Raw genomic sequence first — 20,793 nt, 5'->3', positions numbered from 1 at the left:
TTATTTATTTATTTTATTTTATTGTTTTTTTACTTTTATCATCCCATAGGCGTTGATGACCAGAGGGTTTTACGCCTTTAAGCAACAATCAACAACAACAACATCTACAGAAACATCAGACCTGGAAACCGAGATGAGAATCAGAAGGCTGATGTTCTATGGCCACATGAAGAGGATGAAGGAGGAAAAATTGAATAAGAAGAACTTTAAAAAATATTTTAGCTACAAAAACAGGGAGGATACACGAGGCAAATGAGAGAGGAATTAAAGAGACTTAAAATATCAGATACCGGCTGTCTAGATAGAGATACGTATAAGAAAACATTGAAAAATCTCACCAATATTTGAAGAGGAAAAGTGGGTACGAAGTGGTCCAAAGAAAGGCAGTCGAGGATCATACAACTGCGATGGAAAGAAATAAAATCTAGACTCCCGAAGAAGCCTAATCATTGATATTCACGTGGTCCTTAGTGGCCGATACGTGATAAAAATTTTTTTTTTTAAATAAACGATATACTAAACGGTTAGTCTGTACACGTTAGTATAGCTTACAAGGGGAGCTTACAAGCTAAGCAATTATGGTTACTGATTTCAATGAAACATTTTTTGGTGATACTAGGTCAGGAAATATTCGACACTTGTCTAAGCAAGAACTGATGTGCCATAGGATCTAATATATATTTTATATAATTTTTTTATTTCTCTTATATTACGCATTTCACCTTGTTCAATTCATTTGTTTCTTCATGAAGAATAATAATAAAACATTTTTGATCGCATTAAATTAATTTAAATGAATTGAAAATTTTAAAAAAACCAAAACATGTTTCCAGTAAAGAAGGGAAATAATTCTTTGTTTTAGAAAAAACAAAAAAGAACATTTGTTTTAAGCGTCTTTAGAGACCCTTAAATAAGACTTTTAATTAGATTATAAATTTTTGGATCAGATTCTTCTAGTATTTTTCTTATTAATGTCTTGTGTACACCAAAAAAAATCATAAATTCTCATAATTTTACCCGAATCCAATGTTAACATAGCTTCTGATATGCTGAATATCCACTTTTCCAACCCATATCAATATCTTCTATAATGGAGAAAAGTGGGAGCTCGGTAGCCACGGGGTAAAGCGCGTGGCTACTAGCTCCAAGGACCCGAGTTAGAATCCGGCTCGGCAGAAAATTGTTTTCTGTTATACTGTAGCCGTGAGTCAACTTCTGTGGGTTCTGGAGCCCTCCTGGAGTCCACTCAGCCTCTTAAATTGGGTACCCTTAATTAGGTTAAAATATGGCGTTTGAGCGTGATTCTGACCAAATCACCTCCTTGCACGACCGTTGGTTGAGTAACAGTACTTCTTTACAAAGTACTGGACCCCTGATCTCCCATGGGTTTTAGCGGTACAGATTTTAATTTTTGATTAATTTAATAATGGAGAAAAAGTAGTTTTAAGTAAAGGAAACCTTCTTAAACGTTTGTACAACCTCTTCTAATTTGTTTCGATAGGTCTCATTTGTACGACTATACTATACTAGACGGCTCTAAACAACTCATAATACGTTTCGCGAAGTACCAATTTGTTTTCCGATTAAAAATAACCAAAAAAATATTCTCAATTATATCTAGGCCAAAAAAAAAAAATTGTTTTAAGAAAAAGCCAATCAAATTTGTTTTTAATGCCATGAAAAACACTCAAATATGAATTTCCATTTTTAAAAAAAATTAAGAAACCAATAATGGTTCAGTCAGTCCACATTATTTCAACTGAAAAATATATTCTTTCCTAAATTGCTTGGTAAAATGTTTTCATTTATTATGAAAATTAGTGTCTAATATTTTCCAACCTAATTTTACCAAAAAAAGTTCATTGAAATCGGTGATCGCACGTGCATAGCTTTTTTAGTGAAAATTTACAATAATTACTTTTTTAATCAAAATATTTTTTTTTTAATAAACACATATTCAAATTATATATTTCAGAAAAAGTAGAAGCTTAATATTTTCCACAAAAAAGACACTAAAATATTTTTTTTTTTTATAATATTGTACTTACCGAGTAATATAATTTGTTATTCAAATATAATTAATAATTTAAACATCCAGAAAAATTTCTTGATCTTTTCTATTAAACCCACCTTCTTATTGTTACAATATTTCATCACAATATCTTCTAACGATGTATTCAAATAATATAATAAAATATAAAGATGTTTACTTCGTTAATCATGAGACAATACTTCAGACTCGTGATGAACAACCTTCGGATTCTCTGAAAACAATTTTCTCTGAAAAACAATTCTCGTGTTTCTTGTGATTTTTAATAAAGGGTTACTAGCAAAGAGATCTGAACGAAGTTAAAAGAAAAGCAAATATTTTCACTCCTACACCTAATGAGAAATTCTTTTTTATCTCCAATGTTATGAGATCTACCAATATTTATTCAGTTGTTTATATAATTTAATAACTTTTATATTAATCGTATGAATAACATTTCAATAATCAATTAGATTAACAAATAATACGTAAAAAAGTTTTGTTGCCTTCTATACTATTATAGGTTTATAATTATTATATATTTCAATTAATAATAAATTAGTCATTTCTCATCTCTTATAATACAATAAGCCTAATGAAATTTTTTTTTTAGAAAAATAACCTTGGAAGAAAATGAGGAGAAAGAATTAGTTTATTTTTTACGTAGCTCTTCATAATCTCTTCTGATAATTTCAAAATTTGAAACTTTCCATTTAATTATTTCAGAATTTGAATAAAAAAAAGGGTAAAATATATTAGTTTAAATTATTTGATAATTCATGATATCAATAGGGCTTATATTTTTATTTATTAAGATAAACTCGCCCGTAATATTTTAATTGCACATTTGTTTGTTGAATCGTATAGAATTACTATACAGAGCTTTAGCTCCTTCAATAGTAATGCCGGCAGACACGCTATTATGTCCATTATTGCGGTACTGTATTGACTACTAATGAAGGGGCTAAGTAATCTGTACTGAGCAGTTTTTTTTACCCGCGGCGCTACTTGCAAATATTTCATTTCTGCATGTTAATTTTAATTTATCAATAATTATAATTTTATTATTCATTTCAATTTTTTCAATTAATAAATACTGATAATAATATTACAGAAAAGGTGAATTCCGAATGTTTTTATTAAAAATTATGAAATATTGTATTTTTAATAAGTTTTAATTTTATTTTTAATAATTTTGACAATCCTACTATATTGAAAATAGTTCAATGAAGTTTTGTATAAAGCTATTTACTATAAAAAATAAAATATATATACAAAAGTAATCATAATGGTTTAGTTAATTATTTTAAAACTGTAGGCCAAAGTGTGCCAATTCGTGTTGTGCTGGTTGTAAAGTACATTTACAGGTGCAAATAAAAAATAAAAAAATGAAAGATTAAAAAAAAACTCAATAGCAACGAAAAATTAGATAAAATAGATCCTATATATTTTCAAATTTCTTTTAACAAATTTACACGCCTACATCATAAGAGGACCGATTATTCAAAATTTTAGATTTATAGGCTTTGCCGTTCTGAGATTAACTGATCATACATTTGTATTTATATATGTATATTTATACATACAAATTATATTTTATTTTATAGATTATATAGCTTTTTTAGAATACGAATGAACATGAACAAGTTTTTTTTTTTTTTTTTAGAAAAATAGCAGCATTTATTTTTGTAGAAATATTTTTGAAATTAAATAAAACATACTTTTTTCCGTATTTTTGACATATCATGAAAATCCTATTGTTTTTGTAAATTAAATGTATTCTTATATTATTTTTCGAACTGAACTGCATTCCAATAAACTTCTTTGAACGTTTTTTGAAGAAGCAGAATATTATTTACTTAAAATTATTAAAAAATCTGGTGAATAACCCATTATAATACCATCACCTGCATTAACTGGTAATTAAATGAATTTTAAGATTTAATGAATTACTTTCAATAAAATTTGAATTTTCAATTTTTTTTAAAGTAATTTCATTGCTATTGTTGTATAGTAATAACCAATTCTGAGAAAGAAAACCAAACTTAAAAATTTTCATACTTCAATTAGTTCTAATTTTACTTTATTTTTATATATCATTTTCATTGCATGTACATATTTGTATTTCTTTTTAACTAAAAGGTTTTTATAGAATAAAAATTAAATTCAACTCAATATCAGACAAATATAATTTTAAAAACAATCAGCGTGGTAGATTGGTCGAAAGTTGGTCAGGAAAATTAAGCTTAGATTTTGTTATTTTTATTAACTACATATTTTATAGCTTTTGTTCCGAACCGTATTTTTTTATATTTCGTCGAATTCCCTAATAATATTCCATAATAATATTAATATTTAGAATTAAATTAAATTATACATACTGTTTATCATAGAAGAAGCTGGTTGCCCACGATATGCGAAATTGAAAAGAGGACACGAAGAATGAAAACACCCATATCATAGATATCACTAATCCATTTCTAGATGCTGTTGCTCTTCGTCCGAGTGGATTTGTTATAGCTTTGTACCTGGAATATTAAAAAAATATATATACAAAACTAATTTATAACAATTTTTAAAAAAATTTATTGTAGATACTAATTTTGTAAAGTATTGGAAATGACTTTTTCATTATGAGAACATCAACAATAATTCTATGATTACAAGTTGTGTAATTCATTTTCCTATTTGAGAATCAAGAGAGTTAAAATTCTCCTTTATAGGACCTCTTTTATCAAAAATTTTTTTTTTAACGTAGAAAAAATGATCTGGGATATGATTCTCAAACTACACACAAAAAAACAAAACATTAATATTAATACTAATAATAATATATTTATTTGTTTTGGAATAATTTTTGCATAAATTGAGTTACCTAGTTTTTAAATGATTTAATATAAAAAATAGATACTCACTCATGTACAACGAGAATGAGAAATAATTTGACACTATATTGAGTCTTTGGGGACCTTACATAACATGTCTCTGTACCATGCGGAAATAATTCAACTAACATTGAAAAACTTCAAATATTATTAATGTTATAATGCTAAACAGCTATTCATATTACACAAGAATTAAATATAGACACCGTATATGAATGCATTTACAAATGGACTCATAATTTCTTCCGATCTCACCCTAACTCTTTAAACCTGTTAATAACCGAAATAGGAATTTATACTAAAAACAGTGGATATAAACATAAGTGAACTAAACATATATTGGTTTTAAAAAAATCAGCAATAACTATCTGTATTTTATTTTATTTCAAAACAGTTAATTCTGTTTTTACCGAAAAGTAAAACTCTCAAGTAATAAGTTAAATAATAAAATGAATTGTATTAGGTTATATTTCAAATAAGAATAATAAATTGAATGTCATTTATTTTATTTTTTATATATATATTTATTTATTGCTATTTACAACTGTACATTATAATATATTTAGTAAATCTAATCTAAGTTAAATTGGAGTGTTACAGGCGTGTAGAGAAACTACCCATTAGTAGCACTCTAACGATATTTTACATTAGCTGGTCTCGTGGCCATCTTCTTTTCAGGCGCCTCGGAGGATTGTCAGGAATGGAAGAGGATGCAAGAAAAAAAATTTAAATCTACGAATATAATTTAACTTTGATCTTATAACATTCATAGTTCTTCAGAAGTGACTCTATAAAAATAAATTGACACATTCTTTTCCTAAAAGCACTGACACGTATGACTCTGTTGCTTGTAAATTGTCAAACACGTATGAACGTAGGGATTTGAGATTTTGTGATGCAATTAATGGGTTATTATTAACAGCGAGAACGCATGTGTGATCGACATACGTGGTGAGGATAGTGTTAGGATTGGTTGGAATGTCAGCTGTATAGACAGTGTAGAGAATGGGACCAAGGATACTACCTTGAGGAACACCAGTGGACTGAGAATAGAGGGATGGATTAGGAACCAGTGTGGTTTACTTGGAAAAATTCATTTATTAAAAAAAAATAAATAAATAAACCTGTACCTTGTAAGGAAAGTACCAACTGTAGTGCAAGGAGGTGATTTGGTCAGAATCACGCCCGACCGCAACATTTTCACCCAATTCAGTGAACCCAGTTTATGAGTGAGCGTGGACCTCGGAGAGCTCGCTAACCCACATGGTGACAGTTAAACAGAAGATAATTATCTGTCACCGGATTCGAACTCGGTTCCTTGGAGTTAGTAGAACAGTGCCTTACCACTGAGCTACCTACTCCCCAAACTCATTTATATAAATTAATAATTATAATCGAACTAAGCTGGAAATGTTAATTATTTACTTATATTTCTCACAATTAAAATCATTTGAACATATTTAAGGTTATCAGCAAAACCTAAACGTCGTATTCAGAAGACAGGGATCTATATCTAAGCTTGAGGTTTCAGGTTACATATCGATGGCTTATTTCAAACTGGTGCTAAGTAAATTTCCACTAGTTTTAAGAAAAATATTATTTAAGGTTCTCTCTAAAAAAAAAAAAAAAAAAAAAAAAAAAAGTAGGTTTCAATTAATTTACCTAAAAGTGGGAATTTTTAATTTCATTGTTTGTAAAGTTATTGGAAATTTACTTAGAACCACTATGAAGTAAGCCAACGATAAATCAACCACAATTTAAGATTTAATTTCGCGGTACTGGCGGAAATTTATACAAATACTTTAGGCTAAAATCATTCAATATGGATATATATTGGGTTCTGTTCTCTTGGTATCTTGGTTCGCAGACCAATATGACAAAATCTCTCCCCCTCCCCACTACTTACCACCCCAACTTTTGAATAGATTGGTAGGCTAGTTATTGCTATTTTTAGTGATTTTCGAAAATAAATCTAGATAAATACGGTAATAGGTGAAAAATTTTAACCAAACCATTTTATTTTAATTTATCAATAATTATAATTTTATTATTAATTTAAATTTTTCCAACCAATAAATACTGATAAGAATATTGCAAAAAAAGGTTAATTCCGAATGTTTTATTAAAAATTATAGAATATTGTATTTTTAATAAATTTTTTTTTAATAATTGTGATAACCCTGCTTTATTGAAAATTGTTCGATTAAGTTTTTTATAAAGAAATTTACCATAAAAAATACGTTAAAAATAAAAAACATATACGAAAGTAATCATGATGTTTTAGTTAAAAAAACAAACTGTAACCTTCTCAAAACCATGCCCCATTGTCTAGGCAGATATCGCCAGTGTTTTTATTTCTCCATGACTACCGTGCCACTCCTTGTCTACACAGATATGGCTAGTGTTTTTATTTCACCATGACAACCGTACCAGATAATTAAGAAAAGACGTTTGATTCCTACCTCCTAGCAATTAGTAGCTCTTCACTACCTCTATCGATTAGTGGAAAATTAATTAACCTAAATGAGTAATCATTAAAGTTGGAAAGCTTATAAAGCCTGTTTCAATTCCTAGGCAGGCCCTACCTTTTAAATATTAATCAATTCCATCTTAACGAAAAATGTCACCACAAAAAAAGAAATGAGGACTGTTAAAGACTTGAAGAAATACGATTCTCTTTTGCCTTGAGTCAATTTAAAGTTATAATGATAAAAGATTCTCCATCAAACTTCTTCTTCGAAATTCTATTCCAGAGACTGATTCTCTCTTTTAAATTATTTTATGCACGAGCATTTCGAAATTAAGAGGAAATTTGTTTTTATAAAATATTTGCTTAAATATTTTCATTTTAAATTTCAAAGCAATTTAAAACCAGTTTCAAAAGATCCTCATCAATTAATTTTTTATAACCGCAATTTATAAGTAATTTTTTTTAAATTATTTATTTAATGTAATTTACAACTGTACAAAATAATACAGTAGGTAAATATGCAGTATGTTTCATATATACATGGAAATCTTGGGAAGGAACCACCCATTGGTGGTACTTCAAACATTAATTTAAATTAGAAGGTCCCGTGGCCATCTTCAGACGCCTCGGAAGATTATCAGGGATTGTTAAGGATGAAAGATTAAGAATTAATGGGTTAGGATGGTTAAGGAGTTTGGAATGAAAAGACGCATATCTGTTTTGGTCCAATTCTACAACGTATGGGATGTTAAGGTCTTTGTGAATGAGTTTATTTGTAACGTAATAAGAAGCAACAAGGATTTTACGTAGTATTTTGGATTGTAAGGATTGGATGCAGAAGCAATTTTATGGCTTGGTGGAGCCCCAGAGCTCAATTCCATATGTCCAAATTGGTCTGATTATTGTAGTGTATACTAATTTTTTGTAGTGAATGGGAAGTTTAGAGCGTTTGTCAAGTAAGTGTTGTAGCAATCGGAATCTACGAGCAGTTTCTTGTCGTTTCAGTCTTGTGTGTGGATTCCAAGTAAGTCTCTTGTCAAGATGGAGTCCTAAGTATCGAATCTGCTCAACAGGCATTAGTGGTGTATTTAGAAAGGATACTGTAGGACAGGAGGGCAGAGGTTTACGACGGAGAGTAAAGGTGATCTGGTGGGATTTGTCAGGATTTATTTTGATTCTCCAGTTTTTACACCATTCTTCAATAGATGTTATGTGTGCCTGTAGTGTTTGTGATGCATTAGTTGGGTCGTTGTTTACAGAATTGTTAGCACTGTGTTAGGGTGGGTTGGGATGTCAGCTGTATAAACCGTATAAAGAATGGGACCTAAGATACTACCTTGAGGAACACCGGCGGACAGAGAAAAGAGAGATGAGTAGGCTAGGTTATGATTTACTTTAAAGGTTCTATCAGTGAGGTTGGAGCGGATTATAAGGAAATTAAGTAAAATTTAAATTACATTTACTGTTTTCTCTGTTGAAGCCTTTAAAGATATTTGCTCAGACATTATTTCATCGTTACATATTTAATAATAAATTTTATAAATAAACAATAATGGTATAGTTAAATATGTCTGCCAACTTTCCTGTGGAATATCAATCTATAATCGTATTTAGCTATTATAATTGCACTCTTATCTAAAAAAAAATATTATTCAAGGCACATTTCATTTACGAAAATATTTTATTTCAATATTTAACATTTAAAATATAGATTATACGTTTCTGTCAATATAAATTCCCTTGATTTTTTTTTTTTTTTTTAGTTAAACTTTAAAACACCTGCCTAATAAATGAAGTATGTTTCCATCCTCTATTTTTTAAAGATTTTATTAATAATAGTTAATACTACAAAAATCCTTAGAATTTTTACTATTTTCAGATCCTACAGGGAAAATTAAAGAGAATTAAGACAGAATTTTTCAAATAACTATCAGATCACCGAAATATTTTCAATTGAAGTAATTAATTTTAGTTGAAATAAGAAAACAATTCAATTAAAATATTAATTATTCTATTTTTAAATATGGCATAACCTGATATTAAAAAAAAAAATAGAATATTCAAAACATCCTTTGCCTGAATAATGGCAAAATTTTATAAATCATTTTTACATCTCTTTAAAATTTTTAATTAATGAGAAAAGGTTTGCCAGCGTAAAATTCTATAGAATTGACTTATATGTTAAATTGTTTCGTTGTTGCTGTCACATAAACCAATTTTTTTATTATTTTTTTTTTATTCTTTTAATTTTTTTTATTTTAACCTGTAAATAAATGTACTTTACAACCAGCAAATGAGCTGTACTATCCAGGCATGGCATGAGGAAAACAGGTCCCAGTGCATACTCTTGACGTTCAAGTTTACTATTAGATTACACTGGGAGCTCCCTCATCCAACTCCTCTTCAGCCTACGCCGAGTTACGTCAGGGATGTCATGTGTTGCCATCTGTCGTAAAAATTTGTTGAAATGTTCATGTAGTGTGCTGTGAAACCGTTTGTAATCTTATAAATGTGGTCCGTTACAGTCGGGGTGAATGGTATCGTTTGAAACGTATAGTGGTGAGTTCGTCCAGTCTTAAAAATTGTGATTGAAAAGTTTGTATTTTCTGAATCTGTGTCTTCTTAGCAGATCTGTGTCCATACATTTGGCAGGTGAAAACCCATATGGGTTTTAGTAAGTAATTGTATAAATTAATTTTCTGTCTTAGGGATAATTTAGAACGTCTCTGTAGTATAGAATAATATTGTCTCAGTCAGAAATTTAGCGTTTTATGTTTTGTCTTGATGTGTGGACCCCATGTCAACCTTTTGACATAGGTCCTAAATAAGTTACGGTGTTTTAAAATTTTAAAAAAAAAATAGCATATTTTAATAACACTGAAGAAGGTTCCGGAATGGGAAAAAAATCTTTTTTAAAGAAAAAGAAACTTCCAGAATTTTGTTGTGTAAACACAGATTCGTTCCCAAAATATTGTTTAAAAAAATCATAATAAAATGTTTTATTAATTTTTAAATTATCTTTATTTTCATTAATATATTATTCTTGACTATAAATTACTAATGGTCTTATTAACAACGGCGGGGCAACATTATGAGGACAATCAATACAAGTTTTGACAGGACCATCAACCGGTCCAAACATTTACCTCGAGCAAATATCGGAAAATTCATCAATAAAAAAATTCTAACCTACCAGGATCGAGATGATTTCTAAAGGTCAGTTTAACCGAATGTTATACTTTCCATTTTAATAAGCAAAATAAAATATTGGAAAAATTTCTTTTTAAAAGGCTATACATTTTTTTTAAATTATTCTTCTGTGGATAAAGGTTCTGAACTAATCTGACTGGTAATTAATTAGTAATAGTTCAAGAGTCTGGGAGAAAATAAGTCAGTTGTCCTCCCCCCAATTTTTTATTACTTCATTTAATTACAAGTAAATTGTGTTCTAAATTCAGCATACTAAATGGCTGTTTCAAAATATTACAAAAAATTAATTTTTCATTCTCTATATCTTTGAAACTACTTACATCACTAGAAAATCTAACATAAATTTATTTAAAGTTGAGTAAATTTGCTAAAATATGAGCCCTAGTAGAACTGTTTACGCTCAATAGTTGCCGATATAAAGTTTTTTAAAAAAGTAACATTTCAAGAAACATGTAATAAAAAATCAGTTATAGGTGAAATTATTGTGGGAAATCTATATTTCTGGAAAAATAAGACGTACAGATGTATGTTAGCACTAAAATTAACCAGGCAAACTGTTAGGGCTCATATTTTAGTAAATTGGAGTAGTAAATTTATAATATATAAATATAATTATTTATTTCTCTGACGATACTCTGCAGACTTATTAATTTTGACTAGTAATTATGCATAGTTATCATTAAGGTAATCGTAAATTGAGGTGAAATGACTTATTATACAATAACGAATCAGTCCTTAATACTTAATAATATAAGGTAGGTTCTTATAAACCAAAATATAAAATATGTTAATTTCATCAGAGGTAAGATTAGTTTTCTTACTTCGGAAAAAAAATATATGTCAGTCATAACCTTTATAGAGATATCTCTTTATTTTTAGGGTTAATTATTGGAAAAAAAAATTAATCGAACCTGTCAATTCCAATAGCAGTCAGAGTATATACTGACACTAGTACAGATGTGTGTTGCATGGTCATAACCACGGGGCAGAACCATGGTTCGAATATCCACCTGCCTAAGAGGAACCTGAAAAAAAAAAAATGTTGTAAGATTAATTATTCAAAATGTAATTAATTAATTAATTGACCTTTTCGATTATAACTCACATTGTATAGGTGAAAGGGATAGAAAATACTGCCATAGCTACGTCAGACACAGCCAAATTGATGAGAAAAGACTTCAACTCACTCGAAGATCTGCCAACCAAAAGAAAACAAGATTTGAAGCCTTAAACCAAAGGATTCTTACATCTAATTAACTTGTAATTAGCCTGTTATGACCTGTTTGTAATTAATTCCAATTATGGATGATCCCTTTGTGTGGTTGATGGTTTTTACCTTTTGAAAATTAATAACATTATTAAACATATAACAGGGAGGATACCGCAATATGTCTGCTAACGATTACAAAGTTCTTTAAATAGCCAAGCGATTCAAACGATTTTAATTAAACTCTGCTTATCAATGTATAATTAAATGTTCTTTGATATCAGCTAGGCTTATGCTCAATGAAATAGTATAACATGGCCTTAATAATGAATTTAAAAAAATTCTTGGTATAAAGGATTTTTACTCTTGGTTATTGAAAACAAAATAAACAGATCTCATTTTTAACAATAATATGCAATATAAGAATACAAAATATTAAAGAATTTTATGAATAATTAAAAAAGAATACTCAAAAAATGGAGTCATCAGATTCGAACAGAAAAAAATGGAATCACCCGACCTTTCCCTTGTATTTCTTATAAGAACAAGTTGTATTTGCTATTCCGGAAATCCCAAAATTTAAATTTTTATAGCAACAGAAAAACTAAAAAAAATTGTTCATTTCCACATGAGTTTAATTTACATAAAACAATGTAGGGAACGAAAAATATTTTTATTATTATTTCTAACCATTGGAATTAGGAATATTTTTTTATTCTTTAGTACTGCGTTCAGAAAACTATAATCTAAACCTAAAAAATTATCCAGTGATCATTTTTTTTGGGCTTTAGTTAAAAAATTAAAGTTGTAAAATATAATTATATAAATATCATTATTTATCGAAATGAAAATTCTTTACTGGCGTTCAACAACTAAAAAAAAAATTATAAGAGGTTTAATTGATTTCGTGACGATGAAACGAAAAGGGGCGGGACGCTTGTTAATTTTTGGATGAAAATTGTTATATGGTAATAGGAGAAAAAAGCCGGCCTGATTGAGTGAACTTCGGATATTTCATATTCTTCTATTACAGTTCAAAAATTTTCCTGATTGACTCAGGAAATTGCTGTTCTATTTTAATTAATATTATTTTGGAACTAATATTTTCTGCCTTAAGCAGTAAAAGGGAACGCATGATAATTATTAATACAATTTTAATGTATTATTTTATTTCTAGAATTTCAATTTTTCAGTTTTTTTAAGATTATTCCTTAGTTTTTAGTTAACTCTCCTTTGATTAGATTAAGCATGGACTATAATATAGAAGTAAATTATCAATTGCTACTAACTCCCCTTATTTTGAATTTTAAAAATTTAATCTACAAGACTAAACAGACAAGAAACTGCTCATCGATTCCGAGTCCATCAGTCCAAAATCCTTAATGCTCCTTACTTTGTCACAAATCAAGTCATCCATCAGGACCTCAATGTTCCATATGTTGTCGATTTGGCCAGAACCAGATACCGTTCCTTCCATGATAAACTTCCCAACCTCCCAAATCCACTTGTTTCTAACCTGGCTTCTCCTTTATTACCTAATAATCCTCCTAAGTGTCTAAAAAGAAGATGGCCTCGAGATCTTTTCCTCTAGAAATGTTATTGTAGTTCTATCAATGGGTAGATTCTTCACAGGTTTGTATCATGTCACTATGCCACCTACAGCAAATTTACTTGTTGTATATATTTTAATACAGTTGTAAATAACAATAAATAAATTATTTAAAAAAAATTTAATCTAAAAATTATGCTTTGGGTCCTCTGTGGGTCGGAATTGACAAGGTTGTTACAATAATGACATAGGCTTAGATGTCAGTTGATCAAATTGACAACCGCATCAAAGGCTCTATCGCGGTCTAACATCGATCCTGTCTCCTATCTTCTCCGATTTCATCCATCTTCGGAAGATTGGCGCGATACTAGAGGTCTCTATTAGTCTCAATCTTGACAATAATCTTGGCAACTGTGATCGCGAAAGAACAAGACTCTTCTTTACCAGAAAAGACTAAAACAAAAATCAAAGATCTTACAATTTTTCACAATATAAGGTGCTTCCAGTGTATTAGTTTTTAAATACATTTAATCCCCGCTTGATAGCAAGTAAAAAAAAATACTAAGAAACACTTATTTGGTAAAATAAAACAAACTAACTGCTTTTGTAATCACCATAAAAAATAAAAAAATCATTTCTAGACATAAATTAAATCATTTATCTAAAGAAAATTTTATATTAAATCATGAATTTATTAGTCTAATGAATTTATCATCATTATATTTAACCCTAATTATAATTTAGGGCCTGGAGTCGAAGTGATTTGTATTTGCCGATATATCGGCCCTTACTTTGTAGTGCTTTACTATGCATATTGCGAGAGAACTCTATCTCAAAATAAATTTATAATAATTTATATACGGTCTAATTTCATGACAAGGGAATTAAAAAAAAGTTGTTTCATAAGAAATAATCCGTCCGGCGCTTACCATATACCTTATTCCATAAAGTAATTCTTTATTTTTGTTACAAAATATGTTGAAAATACAAAGTACATAGTTTGTAAAAAATGGTCTATATAAAGTTATGATGAAAAGATGACTTTTCATATGTCATCATTCGTACGCTTTCTAAGAGATAAATCAATTTTTATTTTCTTTATGATCATTTACACCTTTGTTATTTATATAATTTTTAATGATTCTAGAAATTATTTTAAATATTTATTTATTGCTATTTACAACTGTACATTATAATACATTTAGTAAATCTGATCTCAGTTGAATTGGAGTGTTATAGGCGTGTAGAGAAACTACCCATTAGTAGCATTGTAATGACGTTTTACATTAGCAGGTCTTTTGTGGCCATCTTCTTTTCAGGAGCCTCGGAGGGTTGGAAGAGGAAGCAAGGTTAGAAACTAGTGGGTTTGGGTGGGTAGGGAGTTTATAGTGATAGATGATAGAAAAATTAGTGTCGTTTTTTTATTGTATATTTCGTCCTTAATACACTGCTTTTTAAGTTATGTAAATATTGTTTTTATGACCCTTTTTCCAAACACTAGTAAAACCGTTAAATTTGGCCAGTTAACTTCGTATAGGCATCTCTCTATCCCCTTTTTTAAAAGGGTTAATATATATGTATGTATATATATATATATATATATATAACTTACACATGGTATTTCAAGGTTAAGTGCCCTAACTTAAAATGTGAATTAGGGATCTAAAAACCAAAAGACTCACCTGGAAACAACATACTAGACTTAAAAGACAAGTACTCAACAGACGAGTCAGCCAACTATACCGACTGCTCAGCAGAACCTCTCATCTCTCACTAGAAAACAAACTTTTAATTTATAAGACTATACTCAAACCTTTCTGGACTTGAACTTTGGGAAACAGCTAAACCACCGAACATCAAAAATCCAGTCCTTTTAATCCAAAATCCTTAGAACTATAGTCAATGCACCTATTACGTTTCCAACAGAACACTATGACATTCATATCTGTTTTGTCCTTGACCTCATACCAACCAAGTTCTCAAAATTCCATAAAAATCTTTTTAATCACCCTAATCCTTTGATTCATTCCTTATCCAGTTCCATCCATCGCTACTATCCATCTCGAAGGTTGAAACGGCAGTGACCAAGAGACTTATTGTAAAATAAAAATGGACAATTGGAGCTCTGGCAATGGTCAAATGCCACACTCAAGTTGAGTTTTTGCAGCTTCAGCGCACTTGCTCAGCCTCCACTGGCTCATTACCAATGACGTGGTGAGAGGGATGCGCTGGGATCTCAAAGAACTTTGCTCTACCTTTCATACGTGGGGGATAGAGTGGGCTCAAGGATCTTCAGTTCGATAGTGTAAATATTTTTATAAATGCAACTCGAATTATTTTATATATTTATTTTTTCATGTAAATTATTTTCTTTATCCTTCTGATTTTATATATTTAGAAAAATATTTTATTTGTTTTTATATACTTTTTTTTCATTTATTTTTATTCTTATATTATTTTATTTTATTATCAATATGATCAGTTATAACTATTATCTATTCCCCAACGACATTGTAATATTTATCAATAAATTTAAAAAAATTTGAATTAAAAAAAAAAGGATTTAAAAACAAGAAAAAAATTCTCTCTGGAGGTATATCTCTTAACGCATTGTTTTTGAGACATTTATGTCTAAAGATTTTCATTTTTATTAATTATTTACTTTGTAATAAATAAATTAATGCGTTCCTACTCCTTTATTAATTAAATAAGAGTGATTACCTTAAGCATTAAGATTTAGACAGGCTTCGTATTTTTCTTCCATAACAGCCAATATGATATCCTTCCTAATATGAGATATTGTCACGCTCTTCATATCTAAAACCACTTTTTTGTTTGGGATAACATTAAATAAAAATTTTATACAAGCCAGATTAATGAGCTTCATCCTTTAAAAAGAAGGATAATTAAAACTTGGGAAACAATAATAAATATCGTGTTGTTCGGCCACTGCAGTGAAAGAAAAATGCCGAGCCTATGTATTGCTCCAAGTAATTACTTTAAACAATATTTATAATGAATATTAATGTTCAAATTTCATTAGTAACATAGTTCGAACAGATATTAATTTACCCATTATAACCTGAGTAACTCTTAACATTAAAAATCTTTAAACGTGATTATTGCTTAAACAAAGTGCTAATACACCTTATTACCTTCATAGGTTAGATTTTTTTTGTTTTGTGATCCTTAATTCATAGTTTTAGTTAGGTCACAACCCTAAAACACTCTTTATATTAAGTTTTTATTGTTATTTAATTTTAAGTAATATACGAATTTAGTTCAGATTGGAGTTTTTTCTTTTATATACTACGGATTAATCACCTCTTCCGCTAACCAGCCATGTCTCAGTCCTGACTATGATGAAAAAGTGTGGATTCCAGAATAAAGTAACATAAAATAAAAATAAATTTAAAAAAAAAATCATAAAATTTCGAGACAAATTCTTTTAGTCGAAAATATTCTCAAGTTAAACAACTCAATTTCATTTACTCTTTGTTTTTGGAGCGAAAACTATCTCAAATAACACCAAAGAAATGTATTATTTAATAGTTTTATTTTCTATTACTTTATCAAAAATAAAAATGGAACAATCACTTTAAGTTATGAATAGTTTTAAGGAACGGTAAAGCGTTCTATAGGGTAGTAAAAAAAAAAATTGAAGTGTGAGCTTTAAATAAAAATTCGTTAAAATAAAAGATTATTATTCTTTCCAGTATATGAGATTTGGGAAAAAAGTAATTACAATTTATTTTCCAATTAATGTAATTTGAAAATGTGGTACAATTACAAGCTGTACCAAAGTAATTACAATTACTAATTACGTTTTTTGGTGCTTGTTATTTTTTTTTTACAAGTAATTTTAATTGTGATTACAAATACTTTACCCAAAACAGAAAAAATCTGTTTCACTAAGGCACCAAAATATGAAAATGATACCCAGTTTAAGATTGTGCGCTGGGCGTATAGATTTATTAACATATTATGGTTGATTTATATGTTTTCGGAGATGCTAATATAAATATATAAAATCGATATTATGATCATACCCTTATTTATCGATTGTAATTGTAATTTCAATTACATAGCACCAAAAATTAATTGTAATTGTTTTTCAAAACCACTAATGTTTGAATTTTGTACCATTTAACGGTTATCTTAGTGTTATTATTGTGAAGAACATGTAATTGAAGATATAATTAAATTACTCGTGCAATGATTGCGGCCTAAACTAGTAATTTTTAATGACTTCAAAGAAACATATCTTAATTATCAAAATTATAACGCTTTGATTTAAAGTTTAATTGAAGTGATTACGGGATATTCTAGGTTCCCAAAGTCTCTGGAATAATTAATTTTAGTTTAGTTAATTATCAGCAAAATTAATGAAGCTGTACTTAAATACTGTTGACCGAATTCTTAGGGGAAAGGCTTCTCAGAAACAATCACACTAAAAGGAGAAATGTGGTTCTACTTCTCCTTTAACTTTAAATTTAGCTTAAATGAACGGATCGAGTATTTGAAACAGTTTAGACCTATTCCGCGAAAAACACTCAGTCTACAGACACCTTAACCATCAATCAGATTCAAGTTGGTTGGGATGGATTTAGTTAATAATAATTTATATATAGGAGAAGATGGTTGGGAGTGCGGTCATTAAAAAAGTAAAAAACACAAATAAGTTGCGAGAACTTATTTAATAGTGCCAACGTTTCATTCACGTTTCTAGCCTTCGTCAGGACTAACAACAAAGAGCAATATAACAAGCAATGAATACAAAAAAATAAAAAGAAAAAATATAAACAGAATGATACAAGTAAACAATGAAAACGTTTAATAAAAAAAATAACAATAATATTACATATAAAAATAATAACAACCAATTATAACAAAAAAAAATAAAAAGAGAAAATATAAATAGAATAATACAAGTAAACAATTATACAGAATGAAAATTAGTAAAAATAAAGTGATGAAGAAAGTGGAAAATAAAACATTTAATTAAAAATGTAAGTAGAATAGAATAATCAAGGAAATAAATATATATATAAAATTGATAAAGATAAATATAATTCATAATTATGAGGGATAGTTGACCGTGGATGATGAACGAGGAGAAGATGGTTGGGGGTGTGGTCAATGATAAACACAAATAAGTTGGATTAACCTATTTTTAATGTGCCTATAACGTTTCGGCTAGAGTTTCTAGCCTTCTTTAGGGCTAAAAACAGAACAAGATAACAACCACAGGAAATATAGAAAAAGAAAAAAGAAAGTATAAACAGAATAATAATTTTACAAAATAGAATTAATAAAATGAAGTGATGAGAGAAGCGGGAAATAAAATGTATACATAGGTAATTGAAAAAGTGGGTAAAATAACATAATTAAGAAAATAAAATAAAAATGAAGTTATATAATGCAAAGAAGTATGAACATATTAGTTATTATTAATTTAAAAATTGAAATATGAAAAGAAAATGAAAATTGAGAGGAAGAAAATATATGTAACAATAATAGATGATAAAAAGGCAAAATATAAGTAAAGTATACCAAGAAATGAATAGAAATAAAAAATTCTGAAAACACCAATAATAATATAGTGAACAAAAATTATTAAAAATGCGGGTATGGAAAATGGATAAAAGTGGAGAAAATAAGGGGTAAGAGTAAAATAAAGAAAGGGGAAAGAAAACAAAAAAAGAAGAATAAAAACGAACCTGTTAGCTGGAAAATCAAACGCCTAATGGATACTGCGCTAATGACGGCCAAACTAGGGCACATTAAAAATAGGTTAATCCAACTTATTTGTGTTTATCATTGACCGTACCCCCAACCATCTTCTCCTCATAAATATAATTCATTTTTATTTCCTTCATTATGTTATTCTACTTACATATTTAATTAAATGTTTTCTTTTCCACTTTCTTCATCACTTTATTTTTACTAATTTTCATTCTGTATAATTGTTTATTTGTATTATTCTATTTATATTTTCTCTTTTTATTTTATTTTTTTATAATTGGTTGTTATCTTGCTCTTTGCTCTTAGCCCTGATAAAGGCTAGAAACTCTGGCTGAAACACTGGCACTATTAAATACGTTTTCTCAACTTATTTGTGTTTTTATTGACCTCACCCCAACCATCTTTTCCTTGTATATGTTATCTACGGTTAACGATCTTCTCACCACTCATAATTTATATAAGTTAATAATAATAAAAAATGCATTTGTTAAATTTAAAATTATTTCACCAAATTTAATATATAAACAAAATGTTCAACGTTTCGACTTTTATACTATCCTCAATAACAATAGCTTACTGAAATATCGACTCATAAAGTCGACTTCCTAAGTAGAGTAGGTTATTGAAGGGTTTCAATATGGCCGTGGTGGAATAATACGATGTATTTTTCGGGCAAACTAATCCAAATTTAAAAAACAAAACAGAAGTAGACAGCACCAGAATTACTATAACTCTAAAAATAAATAATATAATACCTATCAAAACAATTTTCATTATAATTCATACATAATTTTTATTTCGAAAAATCTAAAATAATAAAAACAGTAGATAATTATTAAAAAAATGAAATAATAAAATCAATATTACCAAAATTAAAAAAATGCATGTAATTTAAAGATGTAATCATAGGTCTTGTAACGGTTATTCCACGGCCCTCTAGATCAAATTACTCTGCCTAATATTTTGCCCCACCAATATTATCAATTGATTTTAATCTCACACTATTAATTAAAATTATTTAGATTAAAAACGTAATCGATGTTACTTTAGAATTTTCGTTTGTCAATAATATTTGCATAATTAGATTAATTTTTATTAATATATTCTTGTTTGAGAGTGGTTTGGTTTATTAAAAAACAATATTTGATCCTTTTTCTCAACTTTATTATTTTTAAAAACCTTCCAACGTTTCGACCACTTAGGTCATTTTCAAGGATTCCTACAAATAGCTCCTTTTAATTATTTTTATAACAATTTCATTATTTCCTTCACTTACATACTGATTTCTTTGGTCCTACCTTTACTTTGTTGTCTTTTTTTCTTTTAAAATTCTTAAAAATCCTTAAATAGTACAAGTATATAAATGGAATAAATATGCAATAATAAAAGTGTGAATAGAGAAGTAAATGTGTTAAAAAATAAATAAAAAAAAGGGGGGTAAATGTATATGTGAGAGAAATACACATAAAATAGGAATAAATTAATTATAGAATTTAAATATATTAAAAAATGTTTGTGTTGTAAGCAGAATTAGTAATAAATGTTAATTAAATTATATTGAAAATGTAAATTAATGTTTTTAGAAAAATTATGTTATAAGATAAGCTGATAACAGAGTCCTAACCTGTTGAAAGTAGGTTCTGTTTAAAGTTTGCAAATGTAAATGATAGAAAGAAAAGTGGTTAGTACAAATTTTAA

The 20,793-nt window shown here is 28.3% G+C and overlaps 1 protein-coding gene across 1 annotated transcript in view; it reads right to left on the bottom strand.

Moving 5' to 3' along the window:
* The window catches only part of LOC106679896 (RYamide receptor), a 126,162-nt gene that overhangs the window by 70,618 nt on the left and 34,751 nt on the right, over positions 1-20,793 (bottom strand). The window contains exons 3-5 of the mRNA XM_014419287.3: positions 11,700-11,789; positions 11,506-11,619; positions 4,411-4,557 (exon numbers count right to left, since the gene is read on the bottom strand). Of these exons, the coding sequence (XP_014274773.1) occupies positions 4,411-4,557; positions 11,506-11,619; positions 11,700-11,789 (351 nt within the window). The remainder of the gene's footprint in view (positions 1-4,410; positions 4,558-11,505; positions 11,620-11,699; positions 11,790-20,793) is intronic.

This window comes from Halyomorpha halys, unplaced genomic scaffold (genome assembly GCF_000696795.3).
Source record: "Halyomorpha halys isolate HHAL.00 unplaced genomic scaffold, Hhal_1.1 Scaffold230.1, whole genome shotgun sequence".
In the NCBI taxonomy this organism is placed as follows: domain Eukaryota; kingdom Metazoa; phylum Arthropoda; class Insecta; order Hemiptera; family Pentatomidae; genus Halyomorpha; species Halyomorpha halys.
Note: the sequence above shows the minus strand (reverse complement) of the source record. Positions and strands in the feature narration are given on the sequence as shown.